This window comes from Podarcis erhardii, assembly GCF_964252035.2.
Source record: "Podarcis erhardii genome assembly, chromosome: 13".
Lineage (NCBI taxonomy): Eukaryota > Metazoa > Chordata > Lepidosauria > Squamata > Lacertidae > Podarcis > Podarcis erhardii.
In genome coordinates this window covers 39,097,528-39,118,267 of record NC_138502.1, presented here as the reverse complement: position 1 = coordinate 39,118,267, position 20,740 = coordinate 39,097,528, and the positions used below count along the sequence as shown (strand labels likewise).

Here is a 20,740-nt window from a genome sequence, read left to right as displayed (position 1 = left end):
CTGAATCTTCCAAGTCCTCCTCAAGGGCAAAAGTGTGGTACGTCCACAAACCACTGGTGGAGGGAGTAATCCAAAGTAGACCCAGGCCCTCCCAGGCACCCATTACAGCTGCTATCTCACTTCAGCTTTCCTTGAAAGCATCCACAGAGATAAAATTGCCTGCAGAATCCAAACTAGGCCAAAGAGAAGTTGGCTTCCCCATTTGAACAGCATAGCTTTCATCCCTATGTCTGATGCTTCACAAAGCATTGGCCAACACAGCCTTGAAGCTCATTAAGTGAATCTTCACCCAGCAGAGGGAATCCACCATATTTCATGCAAAGAGAGAGAAACAGTACCCACACTGATGTTATATTTCACGCTTAATAACAAACAAAGTTAATATACCGAGGCACATCACATAGAATGCTGACAAAGAGCTGACAGGTCAAGCACTAAGAAAAACAGCTAGACAGCTAGGAATCTGGTTTAAATGTCACCATTAACACTTTGACAAATATCTGCTGTCACTTTTCATACAAGGAGGTTTTGGCTACAAGGCCTGAGCAGGGCTTGAAGAGGATGAGTTATGCCTGACCCAGTTTTCTGAAACATCCTCCTGACTCCTCATGAATAGAGACAGAAAAGAATAGCGAATCCAAAAACACCCACACACAAGCATCTTTTTTCCCCTGCCTGCTTGAGATCCTTTCGACTTACTAGGTTACAAAATGAACAGATTGTGGAACACAAATACAATGAGGTTTGGAGGGTTCATCAAGGGAAGATGTGAAGCAGTAGAGATGACAGGGGAAGAGATAAGGGCCTGGGCAGGCAGCTGGAGAGGCGATTGAAAGGCATGGTCAACCTTACTATGTGTAGCAAGATGGTGAAACTGTTTGGGCTTACTACATTGTTCCAGAATCAAGGGCATTTCAAAAAGTGTGCACTGCTGCAGTGCAATTGCCACATTGCCATATGTCAAATTGCTAAAGCTCCAAATAAATTTATTTATTGGTCAGAATTTTATATTGCCCTTCCACAATCATTCTTAGGACAGTTTACAAAAGTTAAAAATAAAATCAGCAGAACCATAAAACAAATATATTTTTGGAAACTCGCTTGGGCCACAGTTGCACTGCATCATAGGTTTTGTTACAGATATGGCACGACTACAAATGCAATGATACAACACAATTCTGAGCAAAGAATGTATGTGCAACAGTATCCATAGCTACCTTATGACAACAGAAAGCATGGTAATACAAATGTTTGTTTGACATCCTAAGTACTAGGGATAGAATGGTCTGTAACAAGATAATGGCTCTCATTATTCCAGATCCACTCTATTAAAATGGTATAACCACTTGGCCAGTGGATCATCTTTAAGGATTAAAAAATATAAAATAAAACAAACACAGGCATGCCAAACTGGGGCGCTTTGATTGTAGCTGTAAAGCCAGGATATTAATAGATAGCCACTCCACCAATTTGGCAGAATGGGAGATGCAATTAAGTTTTTCTGGTGTTGTGTGTGTGGTTTCTTTTGGCTGGAGGTCATATAGGAGAGGTGATCTGGAGTCTCTACCCAAGGTGTGAATCACTGTTTGAGGAGCTGAAACCTCATTAACTTGTTCTCATAAATGCTTGGCACTTCAAAAGCACCTCAGATGCCTTCCAAATTATGCCAAGTCAGAGTCATTACCTCAGTCTTGAAGCTGACATAGCAAGGGCCTTCGGCCAGAGAGACAGTCAATAGTTTTTCAATCCCAGTTGTCTCATCTCTCTCTCTCTCTCTCTCTCTCTCTCTCTCTCTCTCTCTCTCTCTCTCTCTCTCACACACACACACACACACACACACACACACGGTAAAGGGACCCCTGACAATTAAGTCCAGTTGCGAACGACTCTGGGTTTGTGGAGCTCATCTCGTTTTACAGGCTGAGGGAGCCGGTGTTTGTCCGCTTCCGCAGACAGTTTTTCCAGGTCATGTGGCCAGCATGACTAAGCTGCTTCTGGCAAAACCAGAGCAGTGCACGGAAATGACGTTTACCTTCCCGCCGGAGCAGTACCTATTTATCTTCTTGCACTGCGTGCAATGGGAGCTCACCCCTTCATGGGGATTCGAACCACCGACCTTTTGATTGGCAAACCACTATGGTTTAACCCATAGTGCCACCCACATCCCTATTTTGATATACTTAGCCCTCATTATAACATATATACACTAGCTGTTTTCAAGCTTTTAATCTTCCGTGGATCTTTTTCAGCTGGCAAGAAATCCCTGTATGTCTGCCATGAAACATGCAGTTCACATGGGAATGCTGACCAGGCCTACTGGGCCCCCAAAATCACCATGCGTCATTGAGAGTTGAAATTCTAATCATAATTTGCAGGTGCAGGTGCCCTATCAGAATGAGATATTGGAAATGCAGAGCAATATCTGATGTTAATGTGGAGTTAGCTGAATACGGAAACTTGAACTCTTTTATTGCTGATCTGCCACAAACGGACAGCTCCATCGCAGGATACCTACTAAGAATATTCCTTGTTATTAAAGAGTCTCAGTCTGCTGGTTTATGCTGCAGCCATTACAACTGGAAAGAAGGGGGCAAGTTTGCTGTGACCATCCAAGCGCTTTACACCTTTAGCAGAAGAATGGGTGACCATGTGCAGGTGAGAGTATGCAACGCAATAATATCCTGACTGAACATTAGGAAGAACTTTCTGATGGTAAGAGCTGCTTGACAGTGGAATGGACTCCTTCAGAAGATGGTGTACGCTTTCATTTAAGATTTTAAAGCAGATGTTTCATGGCCAGCTGCCAAGGATGTTTTAGTTGAGATTCCTACATTGCAGTGAGTTGGACTCTCGGAACCTTTCCAACTCTGCAATTCTATGCAAATGCAAGAGGCTCACAATGGCTTGTTATGCAGGTTTGAAAATACCACAACGGCATCTTAAAAAGAAGCCCATTGAAATATTGTAATTTATCAAAGAATATACGTTGTAATTTCCGATGCCCACTGTTGCAGGCGTACTTTCATTTACGAGATGCTTCTCATGGGGCTTTCCAATACGATCAAAACAGAATAACACAATATATAAAAACAGTTGAAACATTTGCATATATAGAAACATTAGATATAAAACAATTTTTTAAAAGCAGCAATATAAAAAGCAATTCAGATCTGACACAGACACCAAGTAGCATAAAAACACATATGTGGTAAAAGTTGCTTTATCCCTATTGACTTTAATATATAATTCTGCCACCAAAGTGAGGTTGTTCATAAGTACAGTGGTACCTCGGGTTAAGTACTTAATTCGTTCCTGAGTCCGTTCTTAACCTGAAACTGTCCTTAACCTGAAGCACCACTTTAGCTAATGGGGCCTCCTGCTGCTGCCACACCGCTGGAGCACGATTTCTGTTCTCATCCTGAAGCAAAGGTCTTAACCCGAGGTACTATTTTTGGGTTAGTGGAGTCTGTAACCTGAAGTGTATGTAACCCGAGGTACCACTGTAATCAAGTATCCACACTTGCCTATTCATTGCATTGGAAGCTTGGTAGCTGCAGAATTAATGTCACAGAATTAACATGTATATGCAAGGCAAATCAGCAGCTACTTGATCAAGAAATATACACAAACTACAAGGTTTTTTGTACAACTTGTTACAAAAATGCAGATAGGGATGCATTGTGGATTGTGGGCTATTCTGCTTGCTTAAAGACATATTTGTTGCTGTTGTTGTTATATGTATACTCCACCCACGCTGGCAGGCTTACAGGATATCTAAAATTGATAGTTTATTGTTTGGGTGGTTTTATTATTATTTTTTAAGAAAAGAGAATGATTGATTGTGAAACACCTAGTAATTCTTCAGTGGTTTTAATTTGAAAATGCATCAGATAAAAAATAAATGCATTGAAACAAATGAATGGTATTTTATTTTTAAACCTACTTTTTAAAAACACCAAACAGCAGTTTTTGGTTACAAGTACAGGGTGGCTCATCTGTCAACTAGTTGAATAGCTTCAAGCTTTCATAAAGATTCTCCTATTCAGAGAACAATTAAACAGACCAAAATAAATCCCGGTATGTAAAAGAGTCATGATTTTAAAAAAGGCACTCATAGATAGATCTGCGGTTAAACAGAAATGTAGTAAAAATTAATTAAGTAAAGTCTTTCAGCCTTACTCATTGGAGGGTTTGGGAACACACACAAAGGCAAGAGTCACTGACTCACTCTCTCTCTCGCACACAAACACAATGAGTGCACATGACCTGTGTCCAAGAAACCCGAAGTAGCTATCTACAGCCAGAACTGCCTCTGGACACAGCCAGAAAACTATCAGCTAAAAAGATAAGAAAAGGCTTGTGGGGAGGCTGGGGGAGAGAAGTAACCTTTTTCTGATTAAAGCTATCAGGCAGATGGTCCTGCTTCCATTCCTGTCCCAAGAAAACAGCAGTAGCAGCAAAGTTATATGTCTGCCTGAGAACAAGGAGGCACAGAATTTCCCAAGGAGGCAGACAGGCAAATGCCAGGACAGCTGCTTGGGGCAGATGGATCTTTTGACAGCTCCATAATGCTGCTGTCGGTGAATTTAAACTCTGGCTAGAGCAGCCAAATCAGCCACCATCTGTTTGTGAGTGTGCACAAAGGATTTTGGAGCAGCAGGTAGCCTAAGAAAACTAGCAGCAAGACCAGCCACCTTTAGATCCTTGGGACTCCGGCGGCTTACTGCATTCAACACACATTTTTGTAGAGCACGGCCACAACTTGCTGCTACTCTTGGAATTCCATGGTTATCTACTCAGGGTGAGAGGAACGTTTTCTCCAGCCTACAACAACTTCAGAAGCATTCTACTGCTAGATAAAGAGGAGGGTCTCTAGATGGTAGGCACCTTGAGAGAAAATGGGGATCCCAGAGAAGACAATTGCACAGCCACTATCAGGCAGCAACATGCCATGAATGGAGCTTTATTTTGAGGTCCTAAGTGCGTTACGTTCAGAATTTAGATTTTAGTTGCCGTAGGACATGCGCCGTTAGGTTTGGGGTTTTTTTAAGTCACTGTGTACGCTCAAGAACTAAAGAAACTTAGATCCCTAGAATGCCAGAATATGGTATACAGTGGTACCTCGGTTCGCAAATGCCTTCGCTGTCGTACGTTTCGGTTCTCAAATGCCGAAAACCCAGAAGTACAGTGGTACCTCTGGATGAGAACGGGATCCATTCCGGAGGCCCGTTCACATCCTGAAGCAAATGCAACCTGTGTCTGCGGATCGCAACTTGCCGCTTCTGCGCATGAGCGTGACGTCATTTTGAGCGTCTGCACATGCGTGAGCGGCAAAACCCGGAAGTAACGCATTCCGTTACTTCCAGGTCGCTGCAGAGCGCAACCCAAAAATGCTCAACCTGAAGCAGCTTTAACCTGAGGTATGACTGTAAATTCTTCCATTTTCAATGTTTTTCGGAACCCAAACATGTGACACAGCTTCCACTGAGTGCACGAAGCTCTTGAAACCAATGGGAAGTCGCACCTAAGGTTTTCAAATGTTTTGAAAACCGAATGGGGTTCCGGAAAGCATTCCGTGCGAGAACTGAGGCACCACTGTATACAGCAACTGCAAGATTGTGGAACAGGTTTCCAAACCAAACTTATCTACAGCCAATCACGCAGGCCTTTAGAAAGGTTTGTCCCACAAAATATTTTCACATCCTCTAATCTGCTTGCATTTCATTTAAGTGGACTAGTTCAGACATTAACAATCTCGACGAAATAAAACCATGGTTTATTAAGCTGAGAACAAGCACTGTGCCTGGGTACTCCCCTCTTTGTTCCTGCCCTCCCACAGTGGAGTGACTGTTTCTATAGTGGTTTGTTAAACCATGGTTTCCTAATACCACCAGATCTCAGTTAATCCTGGTTTACTAACAAGGTTATGAAGCCAGGACTATAAAATGGTTAGTAAACTAAAATTAATCCATCTCAGTTTGCTATTTCAGATGTAACAGGAAATTGTGGGTTGCCATGATTGAAGCATCAAAGCCAGCATATGAGAGGAGAGGTGGATGCTGCCTGCATTAATAAACAATGGTTTGCTTAACAAATAACATAAATTGAAAATGAAATGTATATTTTAAAGGGGTAGTTAGGGTCTTTTCTGGCAAGTTGCTTTGCCTCACATACTCTTGCAGACAAGGCCCTGTCATTAGCTAGGATTTGGCTGCCTCCTTTTACCGGCATCCTTTGTCAGCAGAAATCAACTTTCCAACAGCATACAAATGCTTAAGTGACAGATAAATCTGACATTAGCAAGTTTTCAATGGCTCTTTCCAGTGGAGGTGTTCTGCACTTCTGCAGAGAGCCATTTCCTCAGGAAGATGCTTGCTCATTAACATTAAGGGGAAACTATAAACCTTGCCATGTCTCTATATCTGTCTCGAAAGAGACACTGGCATTATGCATATTCCGCTTCAGCAACATCTCCAGTGTTTCTTCTCAAATAGAGAGGAAACCTTGCTGAAATGGGGGTGGGGGTGGGAATAATCCTGAAGCTTGCACTTGTTTAACAGACTGCAAAATAAATTATTTGAGTCGGAGCTCATTTGGTATCCATACTGTTCTTGAGGGCAGCATTTAATGGAGGAGAAGGAAGCAACCCAAGCTTAAAATTAAGAAAGAAAGAAAGAAAGAAAGAAAGAAAGAAAGAAAGAAAGAAAGAAAGAAAAAGAGGGAGGCAGATTTTGAGGTTTTTAAGCTGAAGGGTTGGACAATATTAAAACTAGATTTTGAAAAGCAGTTCCAAAAATTGAGCAGCGGATGTTATGAATGAAGCGGCAAGGACATCTAACACACTAAAGTAAGAGATGTAAAACCTATGGTCTTCCAGCTGCTGTTTGACTACAGCTGCCATAATTCTTGACCACTGGCCACACTGGCTGAGGATGATGGGAGTTGGTATCCAATCACATCTGGAGAGCCTAGAGATCTCCACTCCTGCATTAAAGGCACCCTCAAGGTTGCTCTGGGCCAATATGAAAAGAAGCAGAGTAAATAAGAAGTACTAATACTCAGCATTCAGATATAGTGGAACCTTGGTTCTCGAATGTAATCCGTTCTGGAAGACCGTTCAACTCCCGAAACTGTTTGAAAACCAAGGTGTGGCTTCCAATTGGCTGCAGGAGCTTCCTGCACTCAAGCGGAAGCAACGTCGGACGTTTGGCTCATAGCTGTCAACTTACAGATTTGAAAATAAGGGACCAGCAGCCTCGAAAATAAGGGATCAGCAGCCAAAATAAGGGATTTTCTGAACACAGGTATGTTCAACTTCTGAGCCCCTCCGAGCCAAAGGCAGAAAGCCTAGCCAGCAGCCAAGCGAAGCCTCAAGCGGTGGTTCCCACAGCGCAGCAACCCGGCAAAGGGGATGCATCAAGGAAAACCACCGTCACCTCTCCGCTGGGAAGCGCTGAGCAAAGGCGAGTCCCCAGGCAACACAGCAGATTTGATCAGCACAAGGCATGCAAGCTCCACCCCCCAGTCATTCTTAGACTCCTTATTAGGTGGGCAACGCAGCCAAGCAACACAGTTGGAGCCTCCCTCCTCCCTGGCCGGCAGGCAGGGAGGGAGAGGAGCTGCTTCCTTTGAAACCTGGGAAATTTAAGGGACATCATCAATAAGGGACAGCAGCGGGACACGGAGCTGGGATAAGGGACTTTCCCGCCAAATAAGAGACGGTTGACAGCTATGGTTTGGCTTCCAAAAAATGTTCAAAAACCAGAACACTTACTTCTGGGTTTTTGGCATTCAGGAGCCAATTTGTTTATCGACTAAGCCGTTTGAGAACCAAGGTATGACTGTATTATGTGTAGTGCAACCCAAAGCATGTTTGCGGATGGAAAAGACCTACTGTGTTGAATCTGGCTTGCTTTTAGGAAGTGCTTCATTATTATTATTTTAGTAAAATGAGCTGCTGGTACCCATATCTTGATAAGAGCGCTGTGAGTTCCAGCATAGAATGGTTGCCATAGACAAAGGGGGAGAGGTGACAGTACTCTGCAATGGTGAGTACCATCACAAAGAAAGCACTGCTTCTAGGGAGTGCAAAAGGCCTTCGTTCTTGAAGTGCTACACATCTGGGGATCTTGTGAACCTGACAGCTCTGCCAATCAACTGACACCAGTTATTTTCCCCATTCTGCAGCTGGTGGGCCTGAGCTTAACACACAGTGCCTTCCTTAAGATCGCAGCGAGCTCACGGCTAAGGTGAAATTGGAAGCAGGGATTCTGGCTGCCACTCTTAACCACAACGCAAAACCAGCTCTGTTTACAAGAACATAGCATTTGTTTGCTGAGCACAAAAGCTCCACTATGTTTTTGGAGCACAGGATTGAGGGTGGGATTTCTAAAAGTACTTTTGATGAGAATGATGAAAAACACCACCACAATGTTTGTGTAAATCTGATGTTAAATGAGAGTAGTCCTTAGGCCGGGCAGTATCTCCATTTGCAGACCAGAAAACTACACCCACAAGCCGCAACATCCACAGCTGGTGAATGTTTCGTATTTCAAGTCATTCTGAAATGGCTGCTGTCTGCTTCTGTCTTCCCTCTGCCCTCAATTGCTTCACCCATTTCCTTTTCCTGTACCTTCAGCACCAACCCTTCCAGTTTCATCTCCTTGCATACTGGATGTTTAGTGACCCAAGACTGGGCTCACCTGAAACAGCTTCAGCTGACTCAGCTAGTCTGACGTGTGCAGGTGGCTCATGTTATTCCGTGTGTCACTTGTTTATGAAAAAGTCTGGTGAACTGGCCCCATTTTACAGAGGTTAAAGAGAAGGAAAAACAAACAGGCAAGGGGAGAGGCATGTGTACACTGCATTGGAGAAATGAGGAAAATATTGCATGAAAGTGTCTGGCAAGTCTCATTTGTTTTGACTGGTATAGTTGGGAGATCTTTGTATGCACAGCATAGTGAGCCAGCAGCAGAGGGACCGTCTGCTAGGCACAAATATTCTGTGCCAACATGTAACCTGCTCCCCAGTCCTTTCTCCACCTTGACCTGTAACACAGGAGTTGTCAAAAGTTTGCCCGTCACTCACAAACCATTTGAATGCACCCGGGACTTCACCCCACAAAAGGTAGCAGAATAATCCTTGTGAGTACTGGTGAGCTACACAGCATATGATTGTGTTTCCCAAAGCAACAAAAGGTGCTTAGTTTCCCTTTTCTTTTAGTGCTCTCTTGATTTCTTATGTTTATACATCAGATGTAATTTGGTCATGTCCTAAACAATAATGTCCAAGGAGCTGAGGCTCCAATTCTTTGGCCACCTCATGAGAAGAGAAGACTCCATGGAAAAGACCCTGATGTTGGGAAAGATTGAGGGCACAAGGAGAAGGGGAAGACAGAGGACGAGATGGTTGGACAGTGCTCTCGAAGCTACTAGCATGAGTTTGACCAAACTGCAGGAGGTAGTGGAAGACAGGAGTGCCTGGCGTGCTCTGGTCCATGCGGTCACGAAGAGTTGGACACGACTAAACGACTAAACAACAAGAACAACAAAATTTGCAAATCTAGATTTGGCACCTCAAATCTCTTCATGACAAACAGCAGCCCACCCCTCAGAAGCAGATACTGACTTCATATTTTTAAAGACATCTTCCACGAATCTGAAAGCTGGGAGGTAGAGCTCAAGCAAACAAAGCAAAACACATTGGTTGTGCTTGCATGTCACACTAAACCATGGTTTTAGCGAGATGCATGAATTGTAGCAATATTCAAGGTTTGTTCATTCCCTGCCACTCCAATACACACTTGTCCCCCTGCATAGCCAGGAGGAGGATTTCAGCAGCTTTTACATTTGGTTTCCCATAAATGTGACTTGTAATTTCATCTGTACTGGAGATCATGGGTTACACTAACTAGGTTTTCTTGAAACAAGTCAGTTCTATAAACCATGGTCTGAAGTTGGCTTGTTTTGAAACTGATCATGGTGCGAAACCATGCTCATCAGTTCAAATGAAACAAACAGATGCATTTAAGGCCAATGGAAAATAAAAGCTCCCCAAGTCCTTCTCCTGACCATGTAGGAGGAGAAGGAATGGGGAGCACAGGAGCCTGATGCTCACATTACACAAAACCATGGTTTGGCATGATGCACCAACACAGTGACTTTCTCACCACATCCACAAGGGTGCCACATGAAGTGAATAGGACTCATTGTTTGCTGAATACCTTGGTTCAATCTAGCTGGCCTACCTCTCCACACACCCCATCAGTGTAGAAATGCATGTATCCCGTTAGATTTTATGTTTTGTCTCTCCAACTATTCCCTACTTTCATTATTTCTTGCTCTTAAGTTTGCAAGCCTTCCGGACAGTAATCTGGGACATGGTTATGAGCCTGAGCCCTTGGATTGGGTGGGGCAACTTCAAAATCTTTAAAGCATTTTAATTGTGCATTACTTATGTACATTGGGATTCCACGCTCCCAAAGCAGGCAACAGGACATAGCAATTAAGTGCTGCAAGATATAAATTAAGCATCAGGATCCCAGTTCAGAAAAGCACAATAAACTTGACTGTAGAAAAAAGAGGGACAAAAAGCATTTCTGTCTGGAGTTGCTATGCAATATGAACCCCCCTTTTCTTTTAAGGGAGTGGAGGTTTGCATTCCACTGTTTCCATTAAGCAAATTACTGAAAATATTTTTGGCTGCTGAAGGGCTTCCAGAGCAGCTGCAGTGAAAACAATCTCCTCACCCCCACCACAGGTGTGGCAAAGCTCAGTGAAATCCACATTATTAGGGTAGTTGGAAGATGGGTCCATCAAATCAGAGATTTGTTTTGTTTTTCAATTGTGGTCCCTATTTTTCCTCCCCTCCTGATACTGTCATATGCATAGGTAAAGGTAAAGGGACCCCTGACCATTAGGTCCAGTCGTGACCGACTCTGGGGTTGCGGTGTTCATCTCGCTTTATTGGCCGAGGGAGCCGGCGTTTGTCCGCAGACAGCTTCCGAGTCATGTGGCCAGCATGACTAAGCCGCTTCTGGCGAACCAGAGCAGCGCACGGAAATGCCGTTTACCTTCCCGCTGGAGCGGTACCTATTTATCTACTTGCACTTTGTGCTTTCGAACTGCTAGGTTGGCGGGAGCAGAGACTGAGCAACGGGAGCTCACCCCGTCGTGGGGATTCGAACTGACCTTCTGATCGGCAAATCCTAGGCTCTGTGGTTTAACCCACAGCGCCACAGGCTTCCTTAATCAATATCTTTCAATGCTACTCTCTTTTCAGGAAATTGATTGGCTAAACTTTTTTAATTGTTAAGATATTTGATCTATGCTTTCAAGTAATATTTCTTTTTGGAATGTTTTTATGGGAAAGGGCTCAGTGGCAGAGCATCTGTCTTGAAAGCAGGAGGTCCCACATTCAACCCTGGCATCTCCAACTAAGCTTGGGAGAGACTCCTGTCTGAAATCCTGGACAGCCACTGCCAGTCAGTGCCAACCACACTGAGCTAGATGGGTCTGACTCAGTATAAGGCCTTTGTTCCTGTGCCATGCTCCAGCCATGCCTTCATAACTGCAAAGCTATTATTACTTGATGACACCAACTTAACTATGGAGCTTGGCCATGGACACATGTAAGGGGGTCAGTTTGCAAACTCCTGGTTCCAGGAGGACCACTGTCTGGTCTGGAGGATAAATGCTGGCCAACACTGACTTAGGTCAACTAAGGCTTATTGACTGAAGCAAATATTGTTCTGTGTGAGACGACCAGAGAGATGGTTTTACTGAACTATACCTTGAATTATAAATGGAGGGAGTGAGAGATTTTACTTTCTTGGGCTCCATGATCACTGCAGATGGTGGTGACAGCAGTCACAAAATTAAAGGACGCCTGCTTCTTGGGAGGAAAGCAATGACAAACCTAGACAGCATCTTAAAAAGCAGAGACATCACCTTGCCAACAAAGGTCCGTATAGTTAAAGCTATGGTTTTCCCAGTAGTGATGTATAGAAGTGAGTGCTGGACCATAAAGAAGGCTGATTGCCAAAGAATTGATGCTTTTGAATTCTGGTGCTGGAAGAGACTCTTGAGAGTCCCATGGACTGCAAGAAGATCAAACCTCTCCATTCTTAAGGAAATCAGCCCTGAGTGCTCACTGGAAGGACAGATCGTGAAGCTGAGGCTCCAATACTTTGGCCACCGCATGAGAAGAGAAGACTCCCTGGAAAAGACCCTGATGTTGGGAAAGATTGAGGGCACAAGGAGAAGGGGACGACAGAGGACGAGATGGTTGGACATTGTTCTCAAAGCTACCAGCATGAGTTTGACTGCGGAGGCAGTGGAAGACAGGAGTGCCTGGCGTGCTCTGGTCCATGGGGTCACGAAGAGTCGGACACTACTAAACAACAACAACAACACCTTGAATTATGCCATAGTAAATTAATAGGTAAAGGCTAAAGGCACTGGGGTAGCTGGAATCAAGAAAGTCAGGAACTAGCAGATCTCAAGCTCCCATCATTGCAGTTTCTCCCACCTCACTAGCGCCCTCTACTGGGTATCTGTATAATTTCCTGCATCACAAACGTGTTGATCTCTATCGTCTCAAGAGACAAAGGAGTGCGCCTCCGGGGGTGAAGTCAAACCACTGGGTTAGCATCTCTCTGGGGCACAAGCCTAGGAGGTGTGTATGGAGGTCCTGGGTGGCCAGACGAAAAGTCTCCCCTCTGGCCTTGGTGATATGGTCCAAAGAAAAGCAGAACAATACATTTGGCAGCAGCCTGGCTGCAAGATTTGCCAGAAGGAGGCATACAAGACGCCATCCAACCGCTGTAGGGACTCCACTCCAGATTTGTGTAGGGTTTACTCCTTAGTCTTTTATTTTCCCGAAAATATCCCACAAGGCAGCAGAAGTTTAGGACCAGAGGCTTCCTTCTTCTAGATGCGCCACCTTCCCCGGTTGAAAAGCCCCTCACTTCCTTCTATAGCATGTGCGGAAACCACCTTCTTGACTGTTGGACCCATTATTGGTCACATCTGCTTCATCTGCCAGAGCCTGTCTTTGCATGCAGGGGAAGTCACTAACTCGCTGAGGGGTTGAGACTCATCAGCTACCCTCACCTGGTTTAGTTGGCCAGCCAAAGCCATTCCCAGGTTGGGGATGCTGTCACATGCTGACAGTTTCTAGGAACCACTGGTGAGAGCTGAGTGCAGGGTGGTGACCAAAGGTGGACAAGCTACCCCAGAAGGAACATGACATATCCCCCACCAGAAGTACTACCTGCTCCCCTAACATCCTATACAACTATGGGGGCACAAATCACACAGACAAAAAGCTTGCTTCACATGATATTCTCTCCCACACCCAATGGTATAATCTGGAGTGGGGAAACTTCAGTGAATTGGAAGGAGGCACTCATAGTAAAGGTAATGGTAAAGGTAAAGGTAAAGGGACCCCTGACCATTAGGTCCAGTCGTGACCGACTCTGGGGTTGCGGCGCTCATCTCGCTTTATTGGCCAAGGGAGCCGGCGTACAGCTTCCGGGTCATGTGGCCAGCATAAGTAAGCTGCTTCTGGAGAACCAGAGCAGCACACGGAAACGCTGTTTACCTTCCCGCCGGAGTGGTACCTATTTATCTACTTGCACTTTGACGTGCTTTCCAACTGCTAGATTGGCAGGAGCAGGGACTGAGCAACGGGAGCTCACCCCGTCGTGGGGATTCGTACCACCGACCTTCTGATCGGCAAGTCCTAGGCTCTGTGGTTTAATCCACAGTGCCACCTGCGTCCCTCCAAATATCATAGTATTTGCTACTAATTTAAATTTGAGACGAGGTTCAGCAAAAGGTTCCACATAAGTTATACTGGGCTCCTGTGGTATGTTTTAATAAAGAGTAGATTACTATGAAACCATGTCAAGGATGTAGGAGGCCAAACTCCATTTTGCAGAAAGGAGGACCATTTTGGATTTCCATCCATAACAACATATTATATTGAACTCTATTAACAATGTAGTAGAGGCCAACTTTTATTGACCAAAACTGGTCATATTTCAAGCTTGAACCTTTTAACGGAATTCACTTAAAGCAGGCATGGTCAAACTTGGCTCTCTAGCTCTTTTGGGACTACAATTCCCATCATCCCTGACCACTGGTCCTGTTAGCTAGGGATGATGGGAGTTGCGATCCCAAAACAGCTGGAGGGCCAAGTTTGGCCATGCCAGATTAAGGGAAAGCTAGGATGAGTAATAAATGGGAGAGCCGTTGCAGCAGCAGCTATTATTAATCAAGTCAAAATGATTCTGGGTGTGAAAGAACTTTGCGACAAAAGCCGAGTGCTTTTCAAATTATACACATAATTAGTGGGTGCAAGTGGAAAATAGAAGGCGCAGTGCAATAGGCTGTTGGGAATTAAAGGGCACAGACGAGCTGAGACCAAATACTGCTTCTTTCCAGACATGGAACAACTATCAGCAGTCATTCTGGCCCTACACAGTCAAACCTGAAGCACATACTGATGCATGGTGTCACAACACCTAGAGTTTGGCTTACAGTTGACACATCTGTTGGGTAGCCAAAAAGAGCTACTTACATGGTCAAAATACAGGTTTGTGCAAGCCCTGAGGAGTCAAACTCTAGAGAGATATCCAGATGTTTACAGAAATGGAGTCAAAAGCCATCCCAAAGCAAGACCTGATGATGCGTACTCAAACTAACCTTTTGAAGTGATTTGCCAGGACTCCAATCAACTCTCCAATCTTGCTCTCATTGACTGGATGCATGCTGAGGAGGCACACAATTAGGTCCTTGTTGTCCTTTGTGTGGAAAACTGCAAGCTGGTCTTTTCCATTGGAGACACTCAATCCCGTCAGCTGAGCAAAGAAAGAAGGGAAACGTTAAGGTTCACCAAGTTCCATGCCTTCGTGGATGCTTTGCAGTAGTCATAGAAAATTAGATTACAAATACAGACACCTTCCCCCTACCACCCGTTTCTGGAATGACAGCCATGTCCGATTAACCAGACTTTAACAGGGCAAGTGCCCGGCCTTTGCCTCTCAAGTGACCTCAAAGCAGAAATAACACAGGGACACAGGAACATTTACTACGAGCAGCACACAATATGTTTTGACATTAGTGTTTCAAATATGACTTTGTATAATATAGAAGTGCCTACAGACAGCTGAGCAATTGAACAGAACCTTAAAAGCAACGCATATATTAAATTTCACAGTAGCACCTCAAGTACCGTATTTTTCGCTCTATAAGACGCACCAGACCATAAGACACACCTAGTTTTTGGAGGAGGAAAACAAGAAAAAAATATCCTGAATCTCAGAAGCCAGAACAGCAAGAGGGATTGCTGCGCAGTGAAAGCAGCAATCTCTCTTGCTGTTCTGGCTTCTGTGATAGCTGCGCAGCCTGCACTCGCTCCACAAGACGCACACACATTTCCCCTTACTTTTTAGGAGGGAAAAAGTGAGTCTTATAGAGCAAAAAATACGGTGCTTAGGAAGCATGCTAAGCATACTAGAAATATATTAGGAAGCTTTGTTTCATTGCACTGCATGATATATTTATAATTATTAGAATCAGGGGTTTTTTCTAAAAAAAAATTAAGGGTACTCTCAGTTTCCTATTCATATTGAAACACGGCCCCTCAATGAGGCCAAACTTATAGATTCACAAAATGTTTAGGGGTATGCATATCCCTGCATCCCCCCAGAAAAAAAGTACTGATTAGCATTATTACTACTAATTGAATGTATATACCGCCCTATACCCAGAGTCTCAGGGTGGCTCACAGAACAAAACCAGAACACAAAACCATAAAATATAGAATAAAAAAACAACAACAACCCAATAACCCCCACCCCCCAAAAAAACACCCCTCCACATTTTAAAAGGACTTCGGATGTCAATCAAATCAACCAAAGGCCTGGTTAAAAAGGAACGTTTTTGCCTGGCGCCTAAAGGTGTATAATGAAGGCGCCAGGCGAACTTCTCTGGGGAGAGCATTCCACAGACAGGGAGCCACTGCAGAGAAGGCCCCGTTCTCATGTTGTCTTCCTCCAGACCTCTCGAGGAGGAGTCACACAAAGAAGGGCATCAGAAGATAATCACAGGGTTCAGTTAGGTTCATATAGAAAGAGGCAGGTCCTTGAGGTATTGCGGCCCTGAGCCATTTATAAAAAGTATCTGGAGTCCCACTCTCTGCCTGCGGTGCAGAAAAGGGCAACCAAACTCACCAAGGGGCAAGAGCAACTCCCCTTTGAGGAACGTTTACAACATTTGGAGCTTTTTAGATGAATATGGGGAGAGGGGATAATGATGTATTTGCATGATGTGGGGAAAGTGGATAGGTAGTATCTCTCACACAGATACACACAAAATAGGAGACTCTGGAGTCATTCAATGAAGCTGAACAGCAAGAGATTCAGAGGAGATGATAGGAAGTGTTTCTTCACACTTAGTTAAACTCTGGAATTTGCTACCAGTTTAGATAGCCTTATCCCTCCATGAAATTATCTAGCTCCCCGTAAAAGCTATCAATGGCTACTTGTCATGATGACCATATTTCATCTCCTGCATCAGAGCAGCATGTCTCTGAACACTAGGCACTGGGGATTATGATCAGAGCGCCACTGTACCCATACTGAATCTTCCTGTGGGCATCTGCCTGACCAGACGGCTGGACCAGATTGGGCTACCAAGACTATGTTGTTATGAATTTTTAGTTCATCTCCAAACTTACTCACACATTTCCCACAAAATGCGATCGTCACACAGAACACAGAAATTGACAACTGATAACAATTTTTAAAAATGTATTTGCATGGCACAAAATATTCTGAACACAGTATGGAGACCTTTTTTTTGGAGCAGAACAGTACACACATCCCAGACTATACACTGCTGCTGTACAGCCTTGGGGTAGGGATGGGTGAAATCTGCCCATTTTGGTTTCTCTCCATTTCTCATTTTCCATTCTGTTTCTGCATTGGCACATGAAAATTCATATACAATTGTGTGCATATATTCTTCTAAAGAATGGGACGCGGGTGGCGTTGTGGGTTAAACCACAGAGCCTAGGACTTGCCGATCAGAAGGTCGGCGGTTCGAATCCCCGTGACAGGGTGAGCTCCCGTTGCTCGGCCCCTGCTCCTGCCAACCTAGCAGTTCAAAAGCACATCAAAGTGCAAATAGATAAATAGGTACCGCTCCGGCAGGAAGGTAAATGGCGTTTCCGTGTGCTGTTCTGATTCGCCAGAAGCGGCTTAGTCATGCTGGCCGGATGCTGTACGCCGGCTCCCTCGGCCAATAAAGCGAGATGAGCGCCACAACCCCAGAGTCGGCCACGACTGGACCTAATGGTCAGGGGTCCCTTTACCTTTATTCTTCTGATGTATCCATTTTTGAAGCATTTCCCCCTGAAATCTTACATTTCTGTAAACATTTTTTAGTAATGCAGACATTTTCTATGCTCTTTTGATTGGAGTGCGTGTCTTGGTTCAGTAAGTGTAAATTAATCCTCCTCCCTTCGTTATTCATTTTTTAAAAGAGGCATATGTGTTTTATTAAAAAAATACTAACGAGTTAAAAGGTTTGTGCAAATGTAGCAATAAATCAGGTGAGACAGAACAAAGATTGAAATATCTGTGCATGCTACCATACAATGGCTCTCTTGATAATAACAAAGAGGTTACTGATTGACGAAGTATTGGTGATGGGGTTTTGATTCTGCTTACAGTGCATTTCTGCTAGTCAGACCCGTAGAAAAAGCCAATACATTTCTATATTCTGGATTGTGTTTGGCACACACAAGCTTTTGTCTAATAATCAGGGATTAAATTAAGCAAAGGTTTGAAAGAGCTTTGCCCCAGAATTTTTACTTATATATACACACATACATACATAATACACACGCACATACATATAATGTGGTATATTAGAGGGTATAAGCTTTAAATTTTAAAAGCCGATACAGCTTTGATCGCTCAAACATCCCAGAGGAGAGCACAATTCTTCAGGCACAAACCCAATAATTGCTATTTATTTTTGTAGTGAAACGTCAAGCATTGACAAAAGTGTACTCAGATGAGAATTCCTAGCTATTTAGAATGGCTATAATTGGATCAGACTGACTGCTAGTTTCTTCAGGGAACTTAAAAAAAAACCTCAACCTTCAAGGACTGTTCTTTGTTTCAGCATGAAAAAAAGAGACTGTCTCATTTCTGACACCTTTCAACACCTCTCTGCCATTTCCCCCTTGCGGGAGAGAAAGGTTAAGACTTCAAGAAATTTTCAGTGCACCAGAAAGCTCATGTAAAAAGGAATTCCCCAAACAGCAGTGCATACTTCTAGAAATTGTTGTTATGAAAGACTCCAAGAGCAGCGTCTAGGTGTGTTCAGTTGTATTTCTAGGATTCTAATCAAGGGATGAGATTGAAAGCAGGCGGAAGGCTGAATGCTCTGTGACCAGGCATTCTCTTGCAAGGGATCAAGAGACCCCACATTTAACAACAACAAAACAACAACAACAACAACAACAACAACAACAACAACAACAACAACAACAACAATTTATTATTTATACCCTGCCCATCTGGCTGAGTTTCCCCAGCCACTCTGGGCGGCTCCCAATCAAATGTTAAAAACAGTACAGCATTAAATATTAAAAACTTCCCTGAACAGGGCTGCCCTCAAATGTCTTTTAAAGATAGGATAGCTGCTTATTTCCTTCACATCTGAAGGGAGGGTGTTCCACAGGGTGGGCGCCACTACCGAGAAAGCCCTCTGTCTGGTTCCCTGTAACCTCACTTCTCGCAATGAGGGAACCACCAGAAGGCCCTCAGAGCTGGGTCTCAGTGTCCGGGCTGAACGACGGGGGTGGAGATGCTCCTTCAGGTATACAGGACCGAGGCCATTTACGGCTTTAAAGGTCAGCACCAACACTTTGAATTGTGCTCAGAAACGTACTGGGAGCCAATGCAGATCTCTCAGAACCGGTGTTATGTGGTCCTGGCGGCCAGTCCCAGTCACCAGTATAGCTGCCGCATTCTGGATTAATTGCAGTTTCCGGGTCACCTTCAAAGGTAGCCCCACGTAGAGCGCATTGCAGTAGTCCAAGCAGGAGATAACTAGAGCATGCACCACTCTGGCAAGACAGTCCGCGGGCAGGTAGGGTCTTAGCCTGCGTACCAGGTGGAGCTGCTAGACAGCCGCCCTGGACACAGAATTGACCTGCGCCTCCATGGACAGCTGTGAGTCCAAAATGACTCCCAGGCTGCGCACCTGGTTCTTCAGGGGCACAGTTACCCCATTCAGGACCAGGGAGTCCCCCACACCCGCCCGCCCCCTGTCCCCCAAAAACAGTACTTCTGTCTTGTCAGGATTCAATCTCAATCTGTTAGCCGCCATCCATCCTCCAACCGCCTCCAGGCACTCACACAGGACCTTCACCGCATTCACTGGTTCTGATTTAAAGGAGAAATAGAGCTGGGTGTCATCTGCATACCAATGAACACCCAGCCCAAACCCCCTGATGATCTCTCCCTGCAGCTTCATATAGATATTAAAAAGCATGGGGGAGAGAACGGAACCCTGAGGCACCCCACAAGTGAGGGCCCAGGGGTCTGAACACTCATCCCCCAACACCACTTTCTGGACACGGCCCAGGAGGAAGGAGCAGAACCACCGTATAACAGTGCCCCCAGCTCCCAGCTGTGTTTGGCCTGTACCTTCTTCCAACAAATATGGGGAGTTATGAGCTGGGGTCAGGCAGGAGCGAATGCTAACCCAATACCCACTCCTGATCTTCCTTCCCCTCTCTATCCAGGCCAATTCCAGGGGGAATGGCCACTGCCAACTGTTGTGTCCCCAAGCAAACAGTTGGGACAAAGTTATTGTTCTCTAGGTTTTAATCCTGAAAAAACTATACGCCTTTAGAATGGGGAAAGTCAATTTGGTGCCCTTCAATAACTCAACCGTCAGTTGTACTACTGTGACTTCTGGATATTACTACATTTGCTACTTAGTTTTAGAACAAGGAGCTACCTCTAACATAAAAAAGTTTAGCTCCATAACATAAATTTAGCTCCAATAATCTGCTACAGGGGGCCTCTTCAGCAGGGTAGATTAGTTTAAATAATTGATTTAAATCTGGTTTTGGCATCTTGGTGTGGGCAATTGTGATTTGCCCTGTAAGGCAGGTGCATGGTGAAGCAATTGTACCACTGCTTTGTGAGGTACCAAACTCTGCACGAATCCACTGAATCTAAACTCTCAAAATGCCACAATTGAACGCATCCTGATTCAATTTAACAAAACAAGCTTGCAAAGTGACAGTAACAGGCATGTGTGAAATAAGAGAAAATGATCTTCATTTCCTCCGTTTTCCAGAATGTATTATTATTTCCTAATTATCTGTACACCAGCTACAGACTTCCTCAACCCTAGGATCCTATCTTCCCATCTTAATGCACTTATTTATTGCTATCCTTCAGTTCCTGGCATATGCCATATGGCAACACCAGGGACAAGAACTCCACCAGAGGTTTCAAGTCACCAGGATTTTTACTGCCACAAGTCAAAGGCACACCGTGGGATATTACTCCCCATTTGGAATTGCTTTTTTTTTTTAAGGTTAGGAGTGACAGAATGGCTTCTTGAGCTGGGAAAACAAGCTTCGGCAGGACCAGGCATCAGCTGACCGCCTGAGATCTCCATGGCAACGCCTTCCCAAGGGATGT

General features: G+C 44.4%; 1 protein-coding gene and 1 long non-coding RNA gene across 3 annotated transcripts in view; one reads left to right on the top strand and one right to left on the bottom strand.

The window, feature by feature from the left end:
- Window positions 1-20,740, bottom strand: part of MYO1D (myosin ID) — a 175,922-nt gene that overhangs the window by 42,943 nt on the left and 112,239 nt on the right. For both annotated transcript variants that reach the window (XR_014150687.1, XM_081837683.1), the window contains exon 21: window positions 14,709-14,863. Coding sequence is in view for 1 of the 2 variants with exons in the window: in XM_081837683.1 (XP_081693809.1) it covers window positions 14,709-14,863 (155 nt within the window). In the remaining variant the exon portion in view is untranslated. The remainder of the gene's footprint in view (window positions 1-14,708; window positions 14,864-20,740) is intronic.
- LOC309328332 overlaps window positions 13,431-20,740 on the top strand; it is a 53,754-nt gene continuing 46,444 nt past the window's right edge. The window contains exon 1 of the long non-coding RNA XR_014150785.1: window positions 13,431-13,778. This is a non-coding gene — a long non-coding RNA (uncharacterized lncRNA). The remainder of the gene's footprint in view (window positions 13,779-20,740) is intronic.